The 18,685-nt window shown below is 45.0% G+C and overlaps 2 protein-coding genes across 5 annotated transcripts in view; one reads left to right on the top strand and one right to left on the bottom strand.

The window, feature by feature from the left end:
• Positions 1 to 13,019, top strand: part of LOC115246513 (tenascin-X-like) — a 49,477-nt gene extending 36,458 nt beyond the window's left edge. The window contains exons 11-15 of one of the 2 annotated variants that reach the window (XM_029839629.1): positions 379 to 492; positions 10,717 to 10,863; positions 11,432 to 11,692; positions 11,862 to 12,122; positions 12,651 to 13,019. In XM_029839629.1, coding sequence (XP_029695489.1) covers positions 379 to 492; positions 10,717 to 10,863; positions 11,432 to 11,692; positions 11,862 to 12,122; positions 12,651 to 12,664 — 797 coding nt within the window. In that variant the 3' untranslated portion in view covers positions 12,665 to 13,019. Of the gene's footprint in view, positions 1 to 378; positions 640 to 1,430; positions 1,809 to 10,716; positions 10,864 to 11,431; positions 11,693 to 11,861; positions 12,123 to 12,650 lie in introns of those variants that run through there. The other variant, XM_029839631.1, reaches the window with a different exon arrangement.
• Positions 13,020 to 13,025: 6 nt separating this feature from the next.
• The window catches only part of nlgn2a (neuroligin 2a), a 138,277-nt gene continuing 132,617 nt past the window's right edge, over positions 13,026 to 18,685 (bottom strand). For 2 of the 3 annotated variants that reach the window (XM_011618730.2, XM_029839514.1), the window contains 3 exons: positions 18,501 to 18,654; positions 17,506 to 17,872; positions 13,026 to 17,397 (listed from right to left, as the gene is read on the bottom strand). In XM_011618730.2, the coding sequence (XP_011617032.1) occupies positions 16,563 to 17,397; positions 17,506 to 17,872; positions 18,501 to 18,654 (1,356 nt within the window). In that variant the 3' untranslated portion in view covers positions 13,026 to 16,562. 3 annotated transcript variants of the gene reach the window in all.

The raw sequence follows: 18,685 nt of genomic DNA, 5'->3' as shown, positions 1-18,685 counted from the left end.
TGTCTCTGAGCTGGACTCCCCCTGCTGGAGAAGTGAAGAAATACACGGTGACCTGTCGCAAAGGCCAGAAGATTGTGCAGGAGTTAACAACAACAGACCCCCACATTACTGTCACAGATCTGGAGCCGAAGGAGTTTTACAATCTGGAGGTTTCTGCTGAGTTTGTGAATGGAAGAATAAGTAAACCAGCAATGACCACTGGTTGCACACGTGAGCGACATTATTTCAATGTTAGCAAATTTATGTCAACAAGGACATAAACTTTTATTATTAACTTTACAAGTTAGACTGTACTCAGATCTGTTAATGACTAAGAAATTGATCCTGGCCTAATTTGCCTTGACTTTCAACTTCATATAGAAACTATCATTTCCACAGATGATGACCGTCCTACAGACGTTAGAGTTCATCGTGTCCCTCCAAATGCACGGTTAATGCTCTGGACTCCCCCTGCTGGAGAAGTGAAGAAATACTTGGTGACCTGTCACAAAGGCCAGGAGATTGTGCAGGAGTTAACAACAACAGCCCACCACATTACTGTCACAGATCTGGAGCCGAAGGAGTTTTACAATCTGGAGGTTTCTGCTGAGTTTGTGAATGGAAGAATAAGTAAACCGGCCAGGGTGAATAGGTTCCAATGTGAGTGTAATCAACATTACTCACTCACTCACTCACTCACTCACTTACTCACTCACTCACTCACTCACTCACTCACTCACTCACTCACTCACTCACAAAGTGAACAACTTGAGGTCAATGTGAAAATGTTATTCGTGATGTTTTACAGAAACTCCATCATTATTTTTGTTCTTACTTGGAGACCAGAAATTAATCAGTGTGATTTTGGAAAAATTGTGTTTTCCTTAGAAGAGTCGGTTGATACACTGATCACAAACCATCAAGTCACAGTTAGAGTTCACATTTAATCAGAGTTCACATTAAAGGAGTTAGAAAAGGTGAATGGAATATACTTCCAGATGTTCACCAAAGGATGGTGGTGATCAGAGATGTAGATCCTCACAGGGTTGCTGTGGATTCCTGCAGTGTGTGCAAATCACTGCGAATTATTTAAACTCATTACTGTTTTTTTCAACTGAATTAAAAGCCTTTATTTTCATTGTAAATCCGACCATGCAATGAAATTTGGTGTTTGCTTCAGAATATAAAGTAAATATCAAAGATTCAAAGCAAGAGAGGGAAACAAATAGAAAATAAAGTAAGATAGCAATATAAAGAAAACAAAATCTAAATTGCTACAATATAACTTCAGGTGAACTATTAAAATGGAATTAAAGACATTTAACAAATGGCTCCAGCATTAGAATGTTTTCCACATCCCAGTGCCAGACTTTCACAGTGGAATTGAACTCAAGCTTGACCAACTGGTGGAGCAGCCACAAACTCTTAATGTTGTTTTCCTTTTTAAACAGGTGCACAACAATGATGTGGCCTAAAGGACTACATGTCCCATCCATTTCCTCCTTGTCTGTGAGGCTGGGGAGAGGAAGGTCTGGAATACTCAGGACAACCAGCTCCAGATAAATAAATCAAACCAGAAGCCAACAGAAATGCTGCCGGCTCTCAATCCCACAAGATTGTTGAAATTATTAGTTTGAAAAATGTGTTTATTCTGTTCTTCAATCAACAAATTACATTGTATTCTGATTTCACTTTCAGCTCCTTGAAAGCAAATTTTTAAGGATGTTAAAGTGAAATCTTTGGATCTTTGACATTATGTCAGCTATTGTTCTCAAATATGACAAAATGTAATTCCCGTTTAATTCAATTAAACAGACAAAACGGACGGACTGGCTATGAATTTCTTTAATGTTTCCCAGATCAGAATCACAGCATACAGTGTAGAATATTCTAAAGTAAACAGAAATATCATTACCTCATTTATTTATAATAACAATCCATTTCTTTTAAATATAATCTTGTTTTTCTTAAGTTCCAGTATTTCACTTCTGTTTTCCCCATCTCAGGTCTTGGGTTTCTGAATTCAAAGAGAAACAAACCAAGACAACAGGTGCAACTTTGCAAAGGAGACCGAGTTTAAAATCCGTGTGCGTTTGTGCGTTTTGCTTTGATTGGTGGACGGCCGCTAATGGACCAAAAAAAGAAGGAAAGAAATGGAATCAGAGTCTAAAAAGAGCACTTAAAACAATTCTTTCTAGCAACTGTTCAACACTTCATCCAGCTGACTCTTTGGAGCTCCTTCTGTGGACATCTGAGGCATCTTGTGGTAACAAAGCCCTCATATTTATCCAGCTTAGACTGAGAGGCTACCTGTAAACAGTGCTACATGCGATATGTGCTAACTCCATATTCCGACCATTGCTTTCTCTCTCTCTCTTTTTAATTATTTATCTTCATTTTTAGCGGTGATCCGAGCCTCTGGGATGTCTCTAAAAGGGAGCCTAACTGGCTTTAACATTCAGGACTTCAGTGCCAAAAATGCTTTAAACAGACCAGCTTGTTGCAAAGTTTTGTGGTTCAGGCCCGTTTTGCTACAGGATTCAGATGCTACGGGTGCCTATATGCTCACAGGCAACATACAAACATTGACAAAAAAAAGAAAAGATTTAAGGTGTGAAAACTGGTCTGTGGTGAGGCCAATTCCCCCCCCCACCCCGAAAACTGCACCTGTTGTCTGTTCTGATCACAACACTCATTCTCCCCTAAAAGAACAAAAACGAGAAGAAACTTAATATTTACAAATATCTTGTCTGCATGAGTCTTACACAAAAATGTACAGTTTCCATCCCCCTCCTGGGTGTCGGGTGTCTGTCCTCCGACGGTCTTTTCTCAGGGGTGGGCAGTGAGTCTGGGACAGTGGCGTCTTTCGTTCAGGTTATAAAAGAGACAAAAACAAAAACAGACCTTTAGTGGTGTTCCTGTAGATCTGTTGTGAGGTTGATTTCACAATCCCTCATTGCCCTATTGACCACAAGTGTACGTATAAAAGGATATATATATATATATAGATATATATATATAGATATCTCTATAGAGAGATGTAGATATCTCTCTATATATACAGAGATAGATATATGGATCTGATCGCCCATATCAGATCATCAATATGTCCTCCAGGTGAACATTCAAAAGATGACCGCACCCTTGAATGTCCTCAGGTGATGGAGATGAATTCATCCTCCCTTTTGATCGCCACAATTTAAGCATTTAACATCGTGCACGAGCCCCACATTTTGGAATCCATTTGTCTTTTCCTATATCGCTTTTGAGATAATGAGAATAACTCAATTTAGTATTCAACTAAACCTCTTTCAAACAGGTTTGCCCTGCTCCACAGTTTCTCTTTATACACCACATTTAGTCACACTGGACTGAAAAATGAAATATTTTCGAAGGTGAACACAACAACGTGTTAAAATTGATTGTAATATACATAGAGTCCCACATCTGTGTAGCACTTTTAGACATTAAGGGTGAAATATTTATAGACCATAATAGTTGTGCCCATAACTCCTGATTTGACGCCTCCCAGTGGATAAATAAGAAACTGCAGTTAATGCCTCGCTGACGACCACGGTCCACCTGTCAGGTTCAGGTACTGATGAGGCACTTAAACGAAAACCGAAAGTGACTTCAACAGTAACGGACAAAAGACGAGTTCGCCTGCTTAATTGGTGACCGATTATTCCTGAATTTCTACACATTAAACCACATAATCAGGTAATTATAGCGACATTTTAATTTCTTCAACAGGAATTTTATTCTCGTCGCTTGTAACACCGACTGTTTTTGTTTAGCTTCACTTTTTTGTCTGTCGTCCTCAAGCAGGCCTGTTTGGAGTTTTTGTTTTGCTTTTTTAAATAGATTAGTACCTAAGCTGTGGAGGATCATGCACTATATTGTAAATGCGGAATTAACGTTTTATTAAATTGCGGGACCACGCGTAATTCATTCACATAAATGTTTCGGTGCTTCCAAAGCCAGACGCACAACATGTCAGATCCATTCCGCATATCTTTTTGTGCCATGCCTGACCAGTGATAAATTGATAAACAGTGGAAATTCATGTTTAAAGGCTGGCCTGGTGCCTTTATGGCTGATATGGGACGCAGTAAAGGTGCTTTGTTAAAGGTGAAAAATAACGAAAAAAATAAGGTGCTTAAACTAACGGATTAACTTTAACATGAAGTGATTTTGTTTCCATCACTTGAGCTCTGTCCATGAGCATTTAGAGATTTTATTTTTGGTTTCTGTGCGCAGAAGGAATCCAGATCAAGTGTGAATTGCTGAAATGCAGAACAGGAATGAGAATGTAAGTGTTTCTGTCTCTAACCTGAAATATAAACGCAGCAATCACTGGAATAATCAAGACTCTGTATCACACACTTGTTCTAAATGTTTTCTCTCACTCAACAAAGCAGGTCTCTAAACCCTCTGGTGAGATTCCTCATGAAGGAGGAAATGCTGTGTCACCAGCGCCCTTCTGTAGAAGTAAGTGTGACTGTCAGGTTCACTAACCAGCACAAGACTATTAAACATTAACAGCTGGATACCAGTGCGCTCAGAAATACTCATGATTTAATGCACAACTAGCTAAGATAAGATAAACTTTATTGATCCCACATCGGGGAAATTCACATGTTACAGAGGTAGCCCGTGGTGTACAGTACAGTATAGTACTAAAAGAAAAAAGAAAAAGACTCTTATGTTATGTACATTACTATGTACATTATACAATATATACAGAAATTAAAAATTATCTACAGTACAATAAGACATTCCGGAGGTAGAATGATTAAGTAGTGCAGAAAAATATGCCAAACCCTGGGTTATTGGTGCTACATTGGGAGTTGTGAATGTTGTACAATCTGACTGCAGTTGGGATGAATGACCTGCGGTATCGTTCCTTTTTACACCGTGGGTGTAACAGTCTGCTGCTGAAGGAGCTGCTTAAGGCCCCCACAGTCTCGTGTAGGGGGTGAGAGGGGGTGTCCATAATTGATGTCAGCTTGGCCAACATCCTCCTCTCACCCACCTCCTCAATGGAGTCCAGAGAGCAGTCCAGGACTGAGCCAGCCCTTCTGACCAGCTTGTTGAGTCTCTTCCTGTCCCTCTCTGAGCTTCCACAGCTCCAGCAGACCACAGCGTAGAAGATCACTGATGCCACCACAGAGTCATAAAAGTCCTAAGCAGTGACCTGCACACTCCAAAGGACCTCAGTCTCCTCAGCAGATGGAGACGACTTTGGCCCTTCTTGTACAGGGCGTCTGTGTTATGAGTCCAGTCCAGTTTATTGTTGAGATGAACACCCAGGTATTTGTACTCCTCCACGATCTCAATGTCCAAACCCTGGATGTTCACGGGTGCAGTGTGAGAAGCCGATCACCACCTCCTTTGTCTTGCTGGTGTTGATGCACAGTTGGTTCAGTTCACACCAGGTGACAAAGTTGGTGATGACCTCCCTGTACTCCAGTTCGTTCCCCTCAGACACACGTCCAACGATGGCTGTATCGTTGGAGAACTTCTGGAGGTGGCAGCTGTCCGAGTTGTAGCTGAAGTCCGATGTGTAGAGAGTGAAGAGGAAGGGAGAGAGAACTGTACCCTGCGGTGCCCCCGTGCTGCAGACAACCACATCGGACTCACAGTCGCGGAGCCTCACGTACTGCGGTCTGTTGGTGAGGTAGTCGGTGGTCCAGGCAGCTTGGTGACAGTCGACTCCGGCTCCCTCCAGCTTCCCTCTCAGCAATGATGGCTGGATTGTGTTGAAGGCACTGGAGAAGTCAAAGAACATGACTCTCACAGTGCTCCCGGTGCTCTCTAGGTGTGAGAGTGACCGGTGCAGCAGGTAGATGACAGCATCATCCACACCAATGCCCGGTCGATATGCAAACTGTAGAGGGTCCATCTTGCTGTCCACCAGCTGTCGGAGGTGGGTGAGAACGATCCTCTCCATGGTCTTCATCCGGTGAGAGGTTAAAGCCACTGGCCTGAAGTGGTTGGGGTCCCTGGCGTGCGCAGTCTTAGGAACCGGAACCACACATGATGTTTTCCACAGGAGTGGAACTCTCTCCAGACTGAGGCTTAGGTTAAAGATGTGCAGGAGTACTCCACAGAGCTGGTCTGCACAGTCCTTGAGTAGTCTGGAGTTGATGCCATCAGGGCCAGCAGTGTTCCTCGTCTTGGTCCTCCTCAGCTCCTTCCACACCTGATCAGCTGTTATGGAGAGGTGAGGTGTGACTCCTGGTGGGTGAGGACGGGGGTTGGACTGTGAGGGTCGATCTGGCAGGGGGTGGAGGGAGGTGGCGTGGTGTGAGGAGAGAGCTGCCGGTGCCGGAGGTGTTACGGGGGGAGAGGGGGGATGGTGATGTGACAGCACAGTCAGGTCTGGGCTATGATGAGTGAGAGAGGGAGGGGGAGGGGCAGCACAGTCGAATCTGTTGAAGAAGGAATTCAACTCATTTGCCCAGTCCAGGCCCACAGATTCAGGGCCCCTCCCGCTGTCCTTTGTGTGGCCTGAGATGGTTTTTAGGCCTCTCCAGACTTCCCTGGCATTGCTCCCCTTGAGGCGCTCCTCCAGCTTCCTCCTGTAGCTGTCCTTGCCTCTCCTTATCCCCCCTCTCAGCTCCTCCTTGTCCCCAGATCTAAAAACCCTCTTCTTCTCATTCAGCAGGGCTTTTAGATCAGGGGTCACCCAGGGTTTGTTGTTGGGGAAACACCGAACCTTCCTGGTAGGCACAGTATTTTCCACACAGAAGTTAATGTAGTCCGTGATGCAGGTCGTCAGGCCGTCGATGTCCTCCCCGTGAGGTTCACATAACACATCCCAGTCTGTGGCGTCGAAGCAGTCCCTCAGAGCCATGCTGGTCTCCTCAGACCATCTCCTTACATACCTCTTGGTGGGTGGTTGTTTATTCACCATAGGTATGTATGCAGGAGACAGATGAACCAGGTTGTGATCAGAACGGCCCAGCGGGGGGAGGGGGGAGGAGGTGTATGCATCCTTGGTGTTCACGTATATTAAATCCAAAGTTCTATTGTCTCTTGTGTGGCATTTCACATCCTGGGTGATGGTTGGGAGAGTGGAGGACAGAGAAGCATGATTAAAGTCACCAGAGATGAGGAGGAGGGACTGGGGGTGTGATGTCTGAAGCTTTGACACGATGGTGTGTACAGTCTCGCAGGCAGCAGCGGCATCGGCCGATGGAGGGATGTACACGGTTATCGCGATAATGTGCGAGAATTCCCTCGGGAGGTAATATGGCCGAATGCTAACCGCTAGCAGTTCAATGTCTTTGCTGCAGTACTGCTCCTTCACCCTGATGTGCCCTGGGTTACACCATCTATCGTTCACAAACATCGCAATGCCCCCCCCCTTTCCTCTTACCACTCTCCTTAGCTTTCCTGTCCGCTCTCACGAGTTGAAAACCGTCCAGGGTGACGTATGAATGCAGCGAGAGTCCATTCAGCCAGGTCTCTGTGAAGCACCGACAGCTCATCCATTTTATTAGGGAGAGATCTCATGTTCCCCATGATGACAGACGGTACAGATGGTTTATACCGTCTTTTCTTCTCCCGACGCTTCGTCCCTGCTCTGCATCCCCTTCTCCTTCTCCTTAATTCCGTGGGGATCACCGGTCTTTCCGTGGGGAGTACCCTCGTGTTGCTCAGTGCTAACAGCTGTTCCCGGGTGTAAACAATGGAGCCTTGGCTGAAGGGGTCAGCCGATGTAGATGTAAATATTCCCAGAAAGACGAAAAGACAAAAGGATAGTCTCACAAGTTGTACATCCATAGGTGCACACTTCCGACTGAGTTTGGTGCAAAAAGACTCACGAAAAAAGTATAAAAACACACTAAAACATGGAATCACGCTCGGAGCTACTGTAACAAGCTGCCACTCGTGCATCGCCATCTTGAATCAGCTGAACTAGCCAGGCACCTTGCGAGCTTTCGTACCCTTGAGCAAGGTATTGAACCCCCAAAGATCACGTAGGGCCCTCCCAACAGCTGGACTCATCAGGGGTGGAGCCTGCCTTCGCTCCTATGCAGCTGGGATCGGCTCCAGCATATAGTGGTCAAGAAAAATAGAAGAACTTCTCGAGTTACACATGTTTACAGAACAAACTGGGCTTGGAGTGATGATCATCATCATACTTCATCTGGATTTGGATGAATTCCTGCTGCGATCAGGGCTTGGCTGGCTCCTGCCCCATAGATGGACAGGAAGCTATTTTCTCCCCCCAAAATTACTATTCATACCTTTTTAATGTGACACTAAAAAACATACTTAAATGTGATTATCAGAAATGTATTCTTTAAAAAAAAAAATTAAACCAAATCATTAAACAGGGGACGCCACAATCACCCTCTATTGACCAGTCTAATGCCCTGCAATGAGATGGATGGATGGATGGATGGATGGATGGTTGGATGGATGATGGATGGATGGATGATGGATGGAAGATGGATGGATGGATGGATGATGGATGGATGGATGATGGATGACGGATGGAAGATGGATGGATGGAAGGATCGATGGATGGATGATGGATGGATGATGGATGGATGGATGATGATGGATGATGGATGGATGGATAGATGGATGAAAGGATGGATGGATGGATGATGGATAGATGGATGGATGATGGATGGACGGATGGGTGGATGGATGGATGATGATGTAAGATGGATGATGGATGGATGGATGGATGGATGGATGGAAGATGGACGGACGGATGGATGATGGATGGATCATGGATGGATGGATGGATGATGGATGGATGATGGATGGATGGATGGATGGATGGATGGTGGATGGTGGATGGATGATGTAAGGATGGAAGGATGGATGATGGATGGATGATGGATGTATGGATGATGGATGGATGATGGATGGATGGATGGATGGATGATTGATGGATGGATGGAAGATGGATGGATGATGGATGGATGGAGGATGGATGGATGGATGGATGGTGGACGGATGACGGATGGATGATGGATGGATGGATGGATAGATGGATGATGAATGGATAGATGATGGATGGATGATGGATGGATGGAAGGATGGATGATGGATGGATGGATGGATGGATGGATGATGGATGATGATGGATGATGGATGATGGATGATGGATGATGGATGGGTGGATGGATGATGGATGGGTGGATGGATGGATGGTTGGATGGATGATGGATGGATGGATGATGGATGATGGATGGATGGATGATGGATGGATGGATGGATGGATGGATGAGGGATGATGGATGATGGATGGATGGATGATGGATGGATGGATGGATGGATGGATGATGGATGGATGATGGATGGATGGATGATGGATGGATGGATGATGGATGGATGGATGGTCTTTTAAACGAGCTCCTCTCCTCGCAGGTGTCCCTCCACAGGAGGCGATCAGAGTCCTGAGTGTGGAGCAGGACTCAGTCACTCTTGCTTTCCCGCTCACCAGCACCTCTGCAGGCTACAAACTGCAGGTGGATTACTCATCTGACTCACATGCTGGCAGCCTGGTGATGGAGGACTACAAAGCTGTGCAGGTTCCAAACCTCCGTCCTGACTGCAAATACACTTTCACCATCAAAAGGATTGCAGAAGATGGACGTCAAAGCATCGCGACCTCTCTATGGGCCTCAACAGGTGACTCACGATGATACAAGTTAGACTGTACGCTCATCTGTTAATGACATCATTGGTCAACTGGCGTCCAGTTTCAAGACCTAAGAGAAACTATTGTCCCCACAGATGTTGGCAGTCTGACACAAATTAAAGTTTATCACACCAGCCTGGATTCGCTGTCTCTGTGCTGGACTCCCCCTGCTGGAGAAGTGAAGAAATACCTGGTGACCTGTCGCGAAGGCCAGGAGATTGTGCAGGAGTTAACAACAACAGACCACCACATTACTGTCACAGATCTGGAGCCGAAGGAGTTTTACAATCTGGAGGTTTCTGCTGAGTTTGTGAATGGAAGAATAAGTAAACCAGCGATGACCACTGGTTGGACACGTGAGCGACATTATTTCAATGTTAGCAAATTTATGTCGACAAGGACATAAACTTTTATTATTAACTTTACAAGTTAGACTGTACTCTGATCTGGTAATGACTAAGAAATTGATCCTGACCTAATTTGCCTTGACCTTCAACTTCATATAGTAACTATCATTTCCACAGGTGATGACCGTCCTACAGACGTTGCAGTTTATCACACCAGCCTGGATTCGCTGTCTCTGTGCTGGACTCCCCCTGCTGGAGAAGTGAAGAAATACCTGTTGACCTGTCGCAAAGGCCAGGAGATTGTGCAGGAGTTAACAACAACAGACCCCCACATTACTGTCACAGATCTGGAGCCGAAGGAGTTTTACAATCTGGAGGTTTCTGCTGAGTTTGTGAATGGAAGAATAAGTAAACCAGCGATGACCACTGGTTGCACACGTGAGCGACATTATTTCAATGTTAGCAAATTTATGTCGACAAGGACATAAACTTTTATTATTAACTTTACAAGTTAGACTGTACTCTGATCTGGTAATGACTAAGAAATTGATCCTGACCTAATTTGCCTTGACCTTCAACTTCATATAGTAACTATCATTTCCACAGGTGATGACCGTCCTACAGACGTTGCAGTTTATCACACCAGCCTGGATTCGCTGTCTCTGTGCTGGACTCCCCCTGCTGGAGAAGTGAAGAAATACCTGGTGACCTGTCGCAAAGGCCAGGAGATTGTGCAGGAGTTAACAACAACAGCCCACCACATTACTGTCACAGATCTGGAGCCAAAGGAGTTTTACAATCTGGAGGTTTCTGCTGAGTTTGTGAATGGAAGAATAAGTAAACCAGTGATGACCATTGGTTGCACACGTGAGCGACATTATTTCACTCACTCTCTCACTCATTTTCTACCGCTTGTTCCTCCACTGAGGATCGCGGGGGGACTGGAGCCTATCCCAGCACAATGGGCGGAGGCAGGGTACACCCTGGACTGGACGCCAGTCAATCGCGGGGCTAACACATATAGACACACAACCATTCACTCTCACACTCACACCTACGGGCAATTTAGAGTTTCCAATTAGCCTAATCCCCAATCATGCATGTCTTTGGACTGTGGGAGGAAGCCGGAGTACCCGGAGAGAACCCACGCAGGCACAGGCAGAACATGCAAACTCCACACAGAAAGTCCCCAATCAATCCCAACCGGGGATCGAACCCGGGGCCTTCTTGCTGTGAGGCAACAGTGCTAACCACCACACCACCGTGCCGCCCGACATTATTTCAATGTTAGCAAATTTATGTCGACAAGGACATAAACTTTTTTTAATTAACTTTACAAGTTAGACTGTACTCTGATCTGTTAATGACTAAGACATTGATCCTGGCCTAATTTGCCTTCACCTTCAACTTCATATAGTAACTATCATTTCCACAGATGATGACCGTCCTGCAAAAGTTGCAGTTCATCACACCAGCCTGGATTCGCTGTCTCTGCACTGGACTCCCCCTGCTGGAGAAGGGAAGAAATACTCGGTGACCTGTCGCAAAGGCCAGGAGATTGTGCAGAAGTTAACAACAACAGACCCCCACATTACTGTCACAGATCTGGAACCGAAAGAGTTTTACCATCTGGAGGTTTCTGCTGAGTTTGTGAATGGAAGAATAAGTAAACCAGTGATGACCACTGGTTGCACACGTGAGCGACATTATTTCAATGTTAGCAAATTTATGTCAACAAGGACATAAACTTTTTTTAATTAACTTTACAAGTTAGACTGTACTCTGATCTGTTAATGACTAAGAAATTGATCCTGGCCTAATTTGCCTTCACCTTCAACTTCATATAGTAACTATCATTTCCACAGGTGATGACCGTCCTACAGACGTTAGAGTTCATCACTTCATTCCAAATGGACGGATAATGCGCTGGACTCCCCCTGCTGGAGAAGTGAAGAAATACTTGGTGACCTGTCGCAAAGGCCAGGAGATTGTGCAGGAGTTAACAACAACAGCCCACCACATTATTATCAAAGGTCTGAGACTGAGAGAGATGTACGATCTGGAGGTTTCTGCTGAGTTTGTGAATGGAAGAATAAGTAAACCGGTCAGGGCGGAGGATCTCACATGTGAGTGAAATCAATATCACTCACTCACTCACTCACTCACTCACTCACTCACTCACTCACTCACTCACAAAGTGAACAACTTGAGGTCAATGTGAAAATGTTATTCGTGATCTTTTACAGAAACTCCATCATTATTTTTATTCTTACTTGGAGACCAGAAATTAATCAGTGTGATTTTGGAAAAATTGTGTTTTCCTTAGAAGAGTCGGTTGATACACTGATCACAAACCATGCAATGAAATTTGGTGTTTGCTTCAGAATATAAAGTAAATATCAAAGATTCAAAGCAAGAGAGGGAAACAAATAGAAAATAAAGTAAGTTAATAATTTAAGAAAACAAAATCTAAATTGCTACAATATAACTTGAGGTGAACTATTAAAATGGAATCAAAGACATTTAACAAATGGCTCCAGCATTAGAATGTTTTCCACATCCCAGTGCCAGACTTTCACCGTGGAATTGAACTCAAGCTTGACCAACTGGTGGAGCAGCCACAAACTCTTAATGTTGTTTCCCTTTTTAAACAGGTGCACAACAATGATGTGGCCTAAAGGACTACATGTCCCATCCATTTCCTCCTTGTCCTGGAGGCTGGGGAGAGGAAGGTCTGGAATACTCAGGACAACCAGCTCCAGATAAATAAATCAAACCAGAAGCCAACAGAAATGCTGCCGGCTCTCAATCCCACAAGATTGTTGAAATTATTAGTTTGAAAAATGTGTTTATTCTGTTCTTCAATCAACAAATTACATTGTATTCTGATTTCACTTTCAGCTCCTTGAAAGCAAATTTTTAAGGATGTTAAAGTGAAATCTTTGGATCTTTGACGTTATGTCAGCTGTTGTTCTCAAATATGACAAAATGAGTTCGCCTTTAATTCAATTAAACAGACAAAACGGACGGACTGGCTATGAATTTCTTTAATGTTTCCCAGATCAGAATCACAGCATACAGTGTAGAATATTCTAAAGTAAACAGAAATATCATTACCTCATTTATTTATAATAACAATCCATTTCTTTTAAATATAATCTTGTTTTTCTTAAGTTCCAGTATTTCACTTCTGTTTTCCCCATCTCAGGTCTTGGGTTTCTGAATTCAAAGAGAAACAAACCAAGACAACAGGTGCAACTTTGCAAAGGAGACCGAGTTTAAAATCCGTGTGCGTTTGTGCGTTTTGCTTTGATTGGTGGACGGCCGCTAATGGACCAAAAAAAAGAAGGAAAGAAATGGAATCAGAGTCTAAAAAGAGCACTTAAAACAATTCTTTCTAGCAACTGTTCAACACTTCATCCAGCTGACTCTTTGGAGCTCCTTCTGTGGACATCTGAGGCATCTTGTGGTGACAAAGCCCTCATATTTATCCAGCTTTGACTGAGAGGCTACCTGTAAACAGTGCTACATGCGATATGTGCTAACTCCATATTCCCGACCATTACTTTCTCTCTCTCTCTTTTTAATTAGTTATCTTCATTTTTAGCGGTGATCTGAGCCTCTGGGATGTCTATAAAAGGGAGCCTAACTGGCTTTAACATTCAGGACTTCAGTGCCAAAAATGCTTTAAACAGACCAGCTTGTTGCAAAGTTTTGTGGTTCAGGCCCGTTTTGCTACAGGATTCAGATGCTACGGGTGCCTATATGCTCACAGGCAACATACAAACATTGACAAAAAGAAAAGATTTAAGGTGTGAAAACTGGTCTGTGGTGAGGCCAATTCCCCCCCACCCCGAAAACTGCACCTGTTGTCTGTTCTGACCACAACACTCATTCTCCCCTAAAAGAACAAAAACGAGAAGAAACTTAATATTTACAAATATCTTGTCTGCATGAGTCTTACACAAAAATGTACAGTTTCCATCCCCCTCCTGGGTGTCGGGTGTCTGTCCTCCGACGGTCTTTTCTCAGGGGTGGGCAGTGAGTCTGCGACAATGGCGTCTTTCGTTCAGGTTATAAAAGAGACAAAACAAAAACAGACCTTTAGTGGTGTTCCTGTAGATCTGTTGTTGTGAGGTTGATTTCACAATCCCTCATTGCCCTATTTACCACAAGTGTACGTATAAAAGGATATATATATATATATATATAGATATATATAGATAGATATCTCTATAGAGAGATATATGTAGATATCTATCTATATATACAGAGATAGATATATGGATCTGATCGCCCATATCAGATCATCAATATGTCCTCCAGGTGAACATTCAAAAGATGACCGCACCCTTGAATGTCCTCAGGTGATGGAGATGAATTCATCCTCCCTTTTGATCGCCACAATTCAAGGCTGTGAGTCTCTTCCCAACCTCTTTACCGGTATTTTGTTTCCTGCAGCGCGCCTCTCTTCTCGCTCCGCCATCCATCTTAAGTTCTGTGTTATTTGTCCTCCGGCAGCTTGGACGTTTCCCTTCATTAAAGAATGATTTGGGGTGGGGGTGTCCCGTCTCTGGTAGTCCCGCCCCCGCATCTTTGTTAGGTAGTAATGAAACAAAAAAAAACAAACAAGTGGGCTAAAGCTAATGCACTGGGAAGGACGGCACTAATGACTAGCAAGTACCGCTCCAGATGGAGCAGGTGCTCAGTTCATTCGATACACTTCATCAATAAGAAACCTGCATTTGTCCGCTATGTTACATCTAACCCCGTTAAGCATGTCCGATCGTGCCTTCCGTGTTGCAGATCTGACCTCGAGGCCACAGGAGGCTCGCCGCATATCCTCGGCACGCTCCGTGCTTAATTCACGCTGGGCAAGCTCAGAAAAGGTCACTAGCTTAGCAAACTGATCCTGGAATGTGGGCAACAGCACAACTTGACTAATGTCAAGAAATAGGGTGGTGGGGGGAGGACGTTGACACGGTGGCGTCGGATGTCTCTGGAGCTTTGCAGTCGCATTGAGGAGCGTTACAGAGGATCCCTAAAATATCGAGAAAGCGCTGTGGCTGTGAAGATGATGCTGGAGGGGAGCTGGGGTGCTCAGCGGCAAGTAGGAGCTCATTTTGAAGCGAAACTTTTGTTTTGCCTGTCTGCCTCTCAATCTCTTTACTGTCTAATTAGGGCAGATTTTATGCCCATGTGAAGCGGTTACGATCTCTCGCTCTCTTCGCAGGCATACGGATTCTCTCACATGGTGCATATCAAACAGAATATGCATGTGCTGGAAATAGGGCCACAGACAGGGGAAGGAAGGTGGATGTGAAAGAGCAAAAAGCCGCCTGTCTCGTTTTTTTCTTCTGCTTTGTTCTTCTCACACTCTGAAATACAAAAATAATTCTGCGCAGGCAAGCTAGGACAAGTGCCGGCAACCCTAAACAAACAAACAAACAAACCCTACAAGCGGAAAGGGAATGTGGCGAAATGTGGGGGCTGTTAGCCCGTTAGCATGCTGCATTAGCCAGTGTCTTTTGAAATTAGTGGAGATGATGTTTTCTTGGCACATGGCTGCCAGGACTCAGAGAATCAAACAAACAACAACAAACAAACAAACCAAAAATACCCAAACGCAAACAGCACATATATTCAGCATGAACCGATATGGTTTGATTCGATTTGGGAAACGTGCATTGACAACTAGTGTCCCCCACCCCCTGCCATCATTAAAAAATAATTCATGCATAGATCCCCACTGAGAAAACCCTATTTATATACTTTCTCCTTTGTACACATTTATATATAGCTATATAGAATATCATTTCTCTATATCTATATTCTTTTAGGAAAAAAAAACTCTTTCCACAGAAAAACAAACAGTTTCTCGAAAAGGGTCAAAATAAAAGAGCAAAAACACAATCGAGGGCCAGTTTGGCACTTCTTATAAGAACACACAGCTTCTCTTAATATTTTCAGGATATTTTTTCCTCCCTTGGTGAGAAAACAAACACATAAATACATACTTGGCACCAAGAACGCTGGTAAAAATGAGATCAGTGTTTTAATAGATATATATTAACTGCAGGTAGTTTACGCCACATCCTTCAGATTAATACTTTGAAGCAAAGCAGCGTGGGGAAAGCGAATCATTGGCTGAAAGAGGAAAGTAACACGTGGAAAAGACGGGGCCGTAGAAAAATGACTGACACGCAGATAACACTCAAGGGAGAGAAAAAAAGGAACACCAAAGTAAAACCAAAACATGGGCATAACACCGAGAGGAGAACAGCATTTGTCCCTTTTCTCAACAAGCGTCAGAGGGCTTGAGACTGAAATCAGTAGCAGACCCTCTTTGAAGAACCCTTGAAGATCTAAATCACCCCCAACTGATCATCCGCTGCTGTGCAGTTCAGCTGCTCCTCCACACACCAGCCGGAGTTCCGTTCAACAGCACTGGATGGAGGAGTCAGAGCTGTTTTTGGACAGGCAAGAGAAGATGACAACAGGGTGAAGGTCCCGCGTCCAGGGTCCTTCTACGTCTTTAGGTGGCATGGTGTTGGGGCCAGTCCCTACTATACCCGGGTGGTGGAGTGGGGATGCGGAAGGGTGTTGTTGTGGCCGGTGGAGGGGAAGGTGTTGAAGGCATGGAGAGGCTGCATACTGGTGATAGTACTGGGGATCATGGTGATGGTGTTGGGAGTCATCAGCGGTACATCGTCAGGGGCACGGCGGAGCGCCAGAGTGTAGTCCGGTGGGCAGGCAGGTCGTAGGATGTCATGGGGCCGGAGCGGCTCCAGGTCGTGGTGAGCATCGTGTTCGGAGTGCTTCATTTGCAAAGACATGATCTCCTCCTCCTGGCTGTGGGCCAGGTCGTTGGCAGGTCCTCCCCGCTGAGGAGACAGCCGGTGGCGTCGCATCTCGTGCCGCTTGTCACGCTTGTAGTAAAGCGCGGCAAATGCGAGGATATTGAGGAAGAGGAGTGACGCCCCTACGGCGACTGTCACGCTCAGCTCTGTGGAGTAGTCCCGGGTGTCTCCAGGGAACAGGTTCTGGTGTGGACGCTCTGAACCCTCAGGTTCCGGATCAGAAGGGAAGGTTGGGTAGGGGTGTCGAGTAGTACGAGGGCCGGGTGTTCTTGACCAGGGACGGTGGGTTCCTGGGCCGGGGCCTACTGGCGAGCGTGTCGTCGTGGGGAAGAGCTCCTCGTGAAGACTGTGAAGGTGAGGGACTAATTCCAGCCAAAAGGCCACCTTGTTGGCTCTGTAATTGTCTCTGACCCGAGGTTTTAAGCCAATGTGAAGGTATTGCTTGTCCTTAGAGTTGAATTTGGTCCAGATGACCTCTTCAAAGCGATTTGGTTTTGTGTGAATGAATTTGGTGTCCTGGGGGACCGGAAGGTTTGGGTCCCTAGTGGAGGTAAAAGAGAAAAAATGCCGAGTCAGTGCGGTTCCCCAAAGTCTCAAGAATTCATTCAAGGTGAAAAGGCAAAAGAGCAAAACATAATCAGAAACTCACCCAGTCTTAGCAAAGTTGGTCCAGTAGGTCATGACCACGGCACTCAGCATTACATCGTTCTTCGAGAAGTTGCACGGGAACAGGTCCGTAGCGCCGATCATGGGCACGCCGAACACGTAGGGTATCTCATCCCCATGGGCGGCATCGGCCCACTCGGGCCGTGTCTCCGTCTGGCAGTGGTGGTAGAATGTGTAGAAGTAAACTGGGGATTGGAACTCGGCATGGAGTTTGGCGGTGGCCACAGCCGGCGCCACCCACTGGTGATCCGTAAACAGCGCTAAGAGTGTCTTCCTTCGCATGTCCCCATTGTCCCTGTCCGCCCAGTCTGTGTACATGAACTTAATGGTCTCCCTCAGTATGTCTTTGCCTAGATGAGATGCAGCAAGAGAGAAAAGGAAGAGGATATAAGGATAAACATGTTTATTTCAGAGAAAATTTCCAGACATCGAGAAGTTGTGGAAGAAGTTAGCGCGGTAAATAGAGACAGAGACATCTGCGTTTGTATAAATTTAGTGAGCGGCGGAGAGAGTGACAGGCGTTTGAAGGAGCGTGACTGCATTATCCCGAAGTGTCCTTATTGAGACCGCGTCCCGCTGTGGCGGGTTTGCAGGCTGAGCTGTTAGAAACAACAGCTCTGTGATTGGGAGCCGACCGCCTGGGGAATGATGAGGGACGGCATTAGTACCCACTGAGTCTCAAAGGCCAGAACACAGAACCGCCGCGGTGAAAGATAATCTCCATGATAGGCAATCTCTTTAGTATGTCGGCACCTGTTTTCAACTGTTCTCATGGTTTTGTGTTCTCTTTTCTCATCCATTGGCGATGATTTAAAAAGACAAGGCCATCTAATTTGAGTTGAAGCCATTTTATTTATTTTTGATTGTTTTTTGATGTGGCTAAGTTTTATTGTACATCATTTCTTGGACTTCTGTCACTTTCTGCTGCCTTCTGTCAGAGAGGAAGAGAGGAAGGATTAGAACTTCAGCAGTTCTCACCCTCTGGGTAGCCATAGAGGTTGTCAACAAAATTTGAGATGGTGTAATCGAAGGCTGCCGCCGAGATGCCGTCATTGTCCTCACTGTCATCCACAAACTTCAGACCTTCTCCTTGGTTCACTCCTATCAGAATGTCATAGTTAAGGAACTCCCCCTAGTGGCGAAGTGAGAGAAGTCAGTTAGAC

Source organism: Takifugu rubripes, chromosome 8 (assembly GCF_901000725.2).
Source record: "Takifugu rubripes chromosome 8, fTakRub1.2, whole genome shotgun sequence".
NCBI lineage: Eukaryota > Metazoa > Chordata > Actinopteri > Tetraodontiformes > Tetraodontidae > Takifugu > Takifugu rubripes.
The sequence above is the reverse complement of the archived record's forward strand: the minus strand, read 5'-3'. Positions and strand labels throughout refer to the sequence as shown.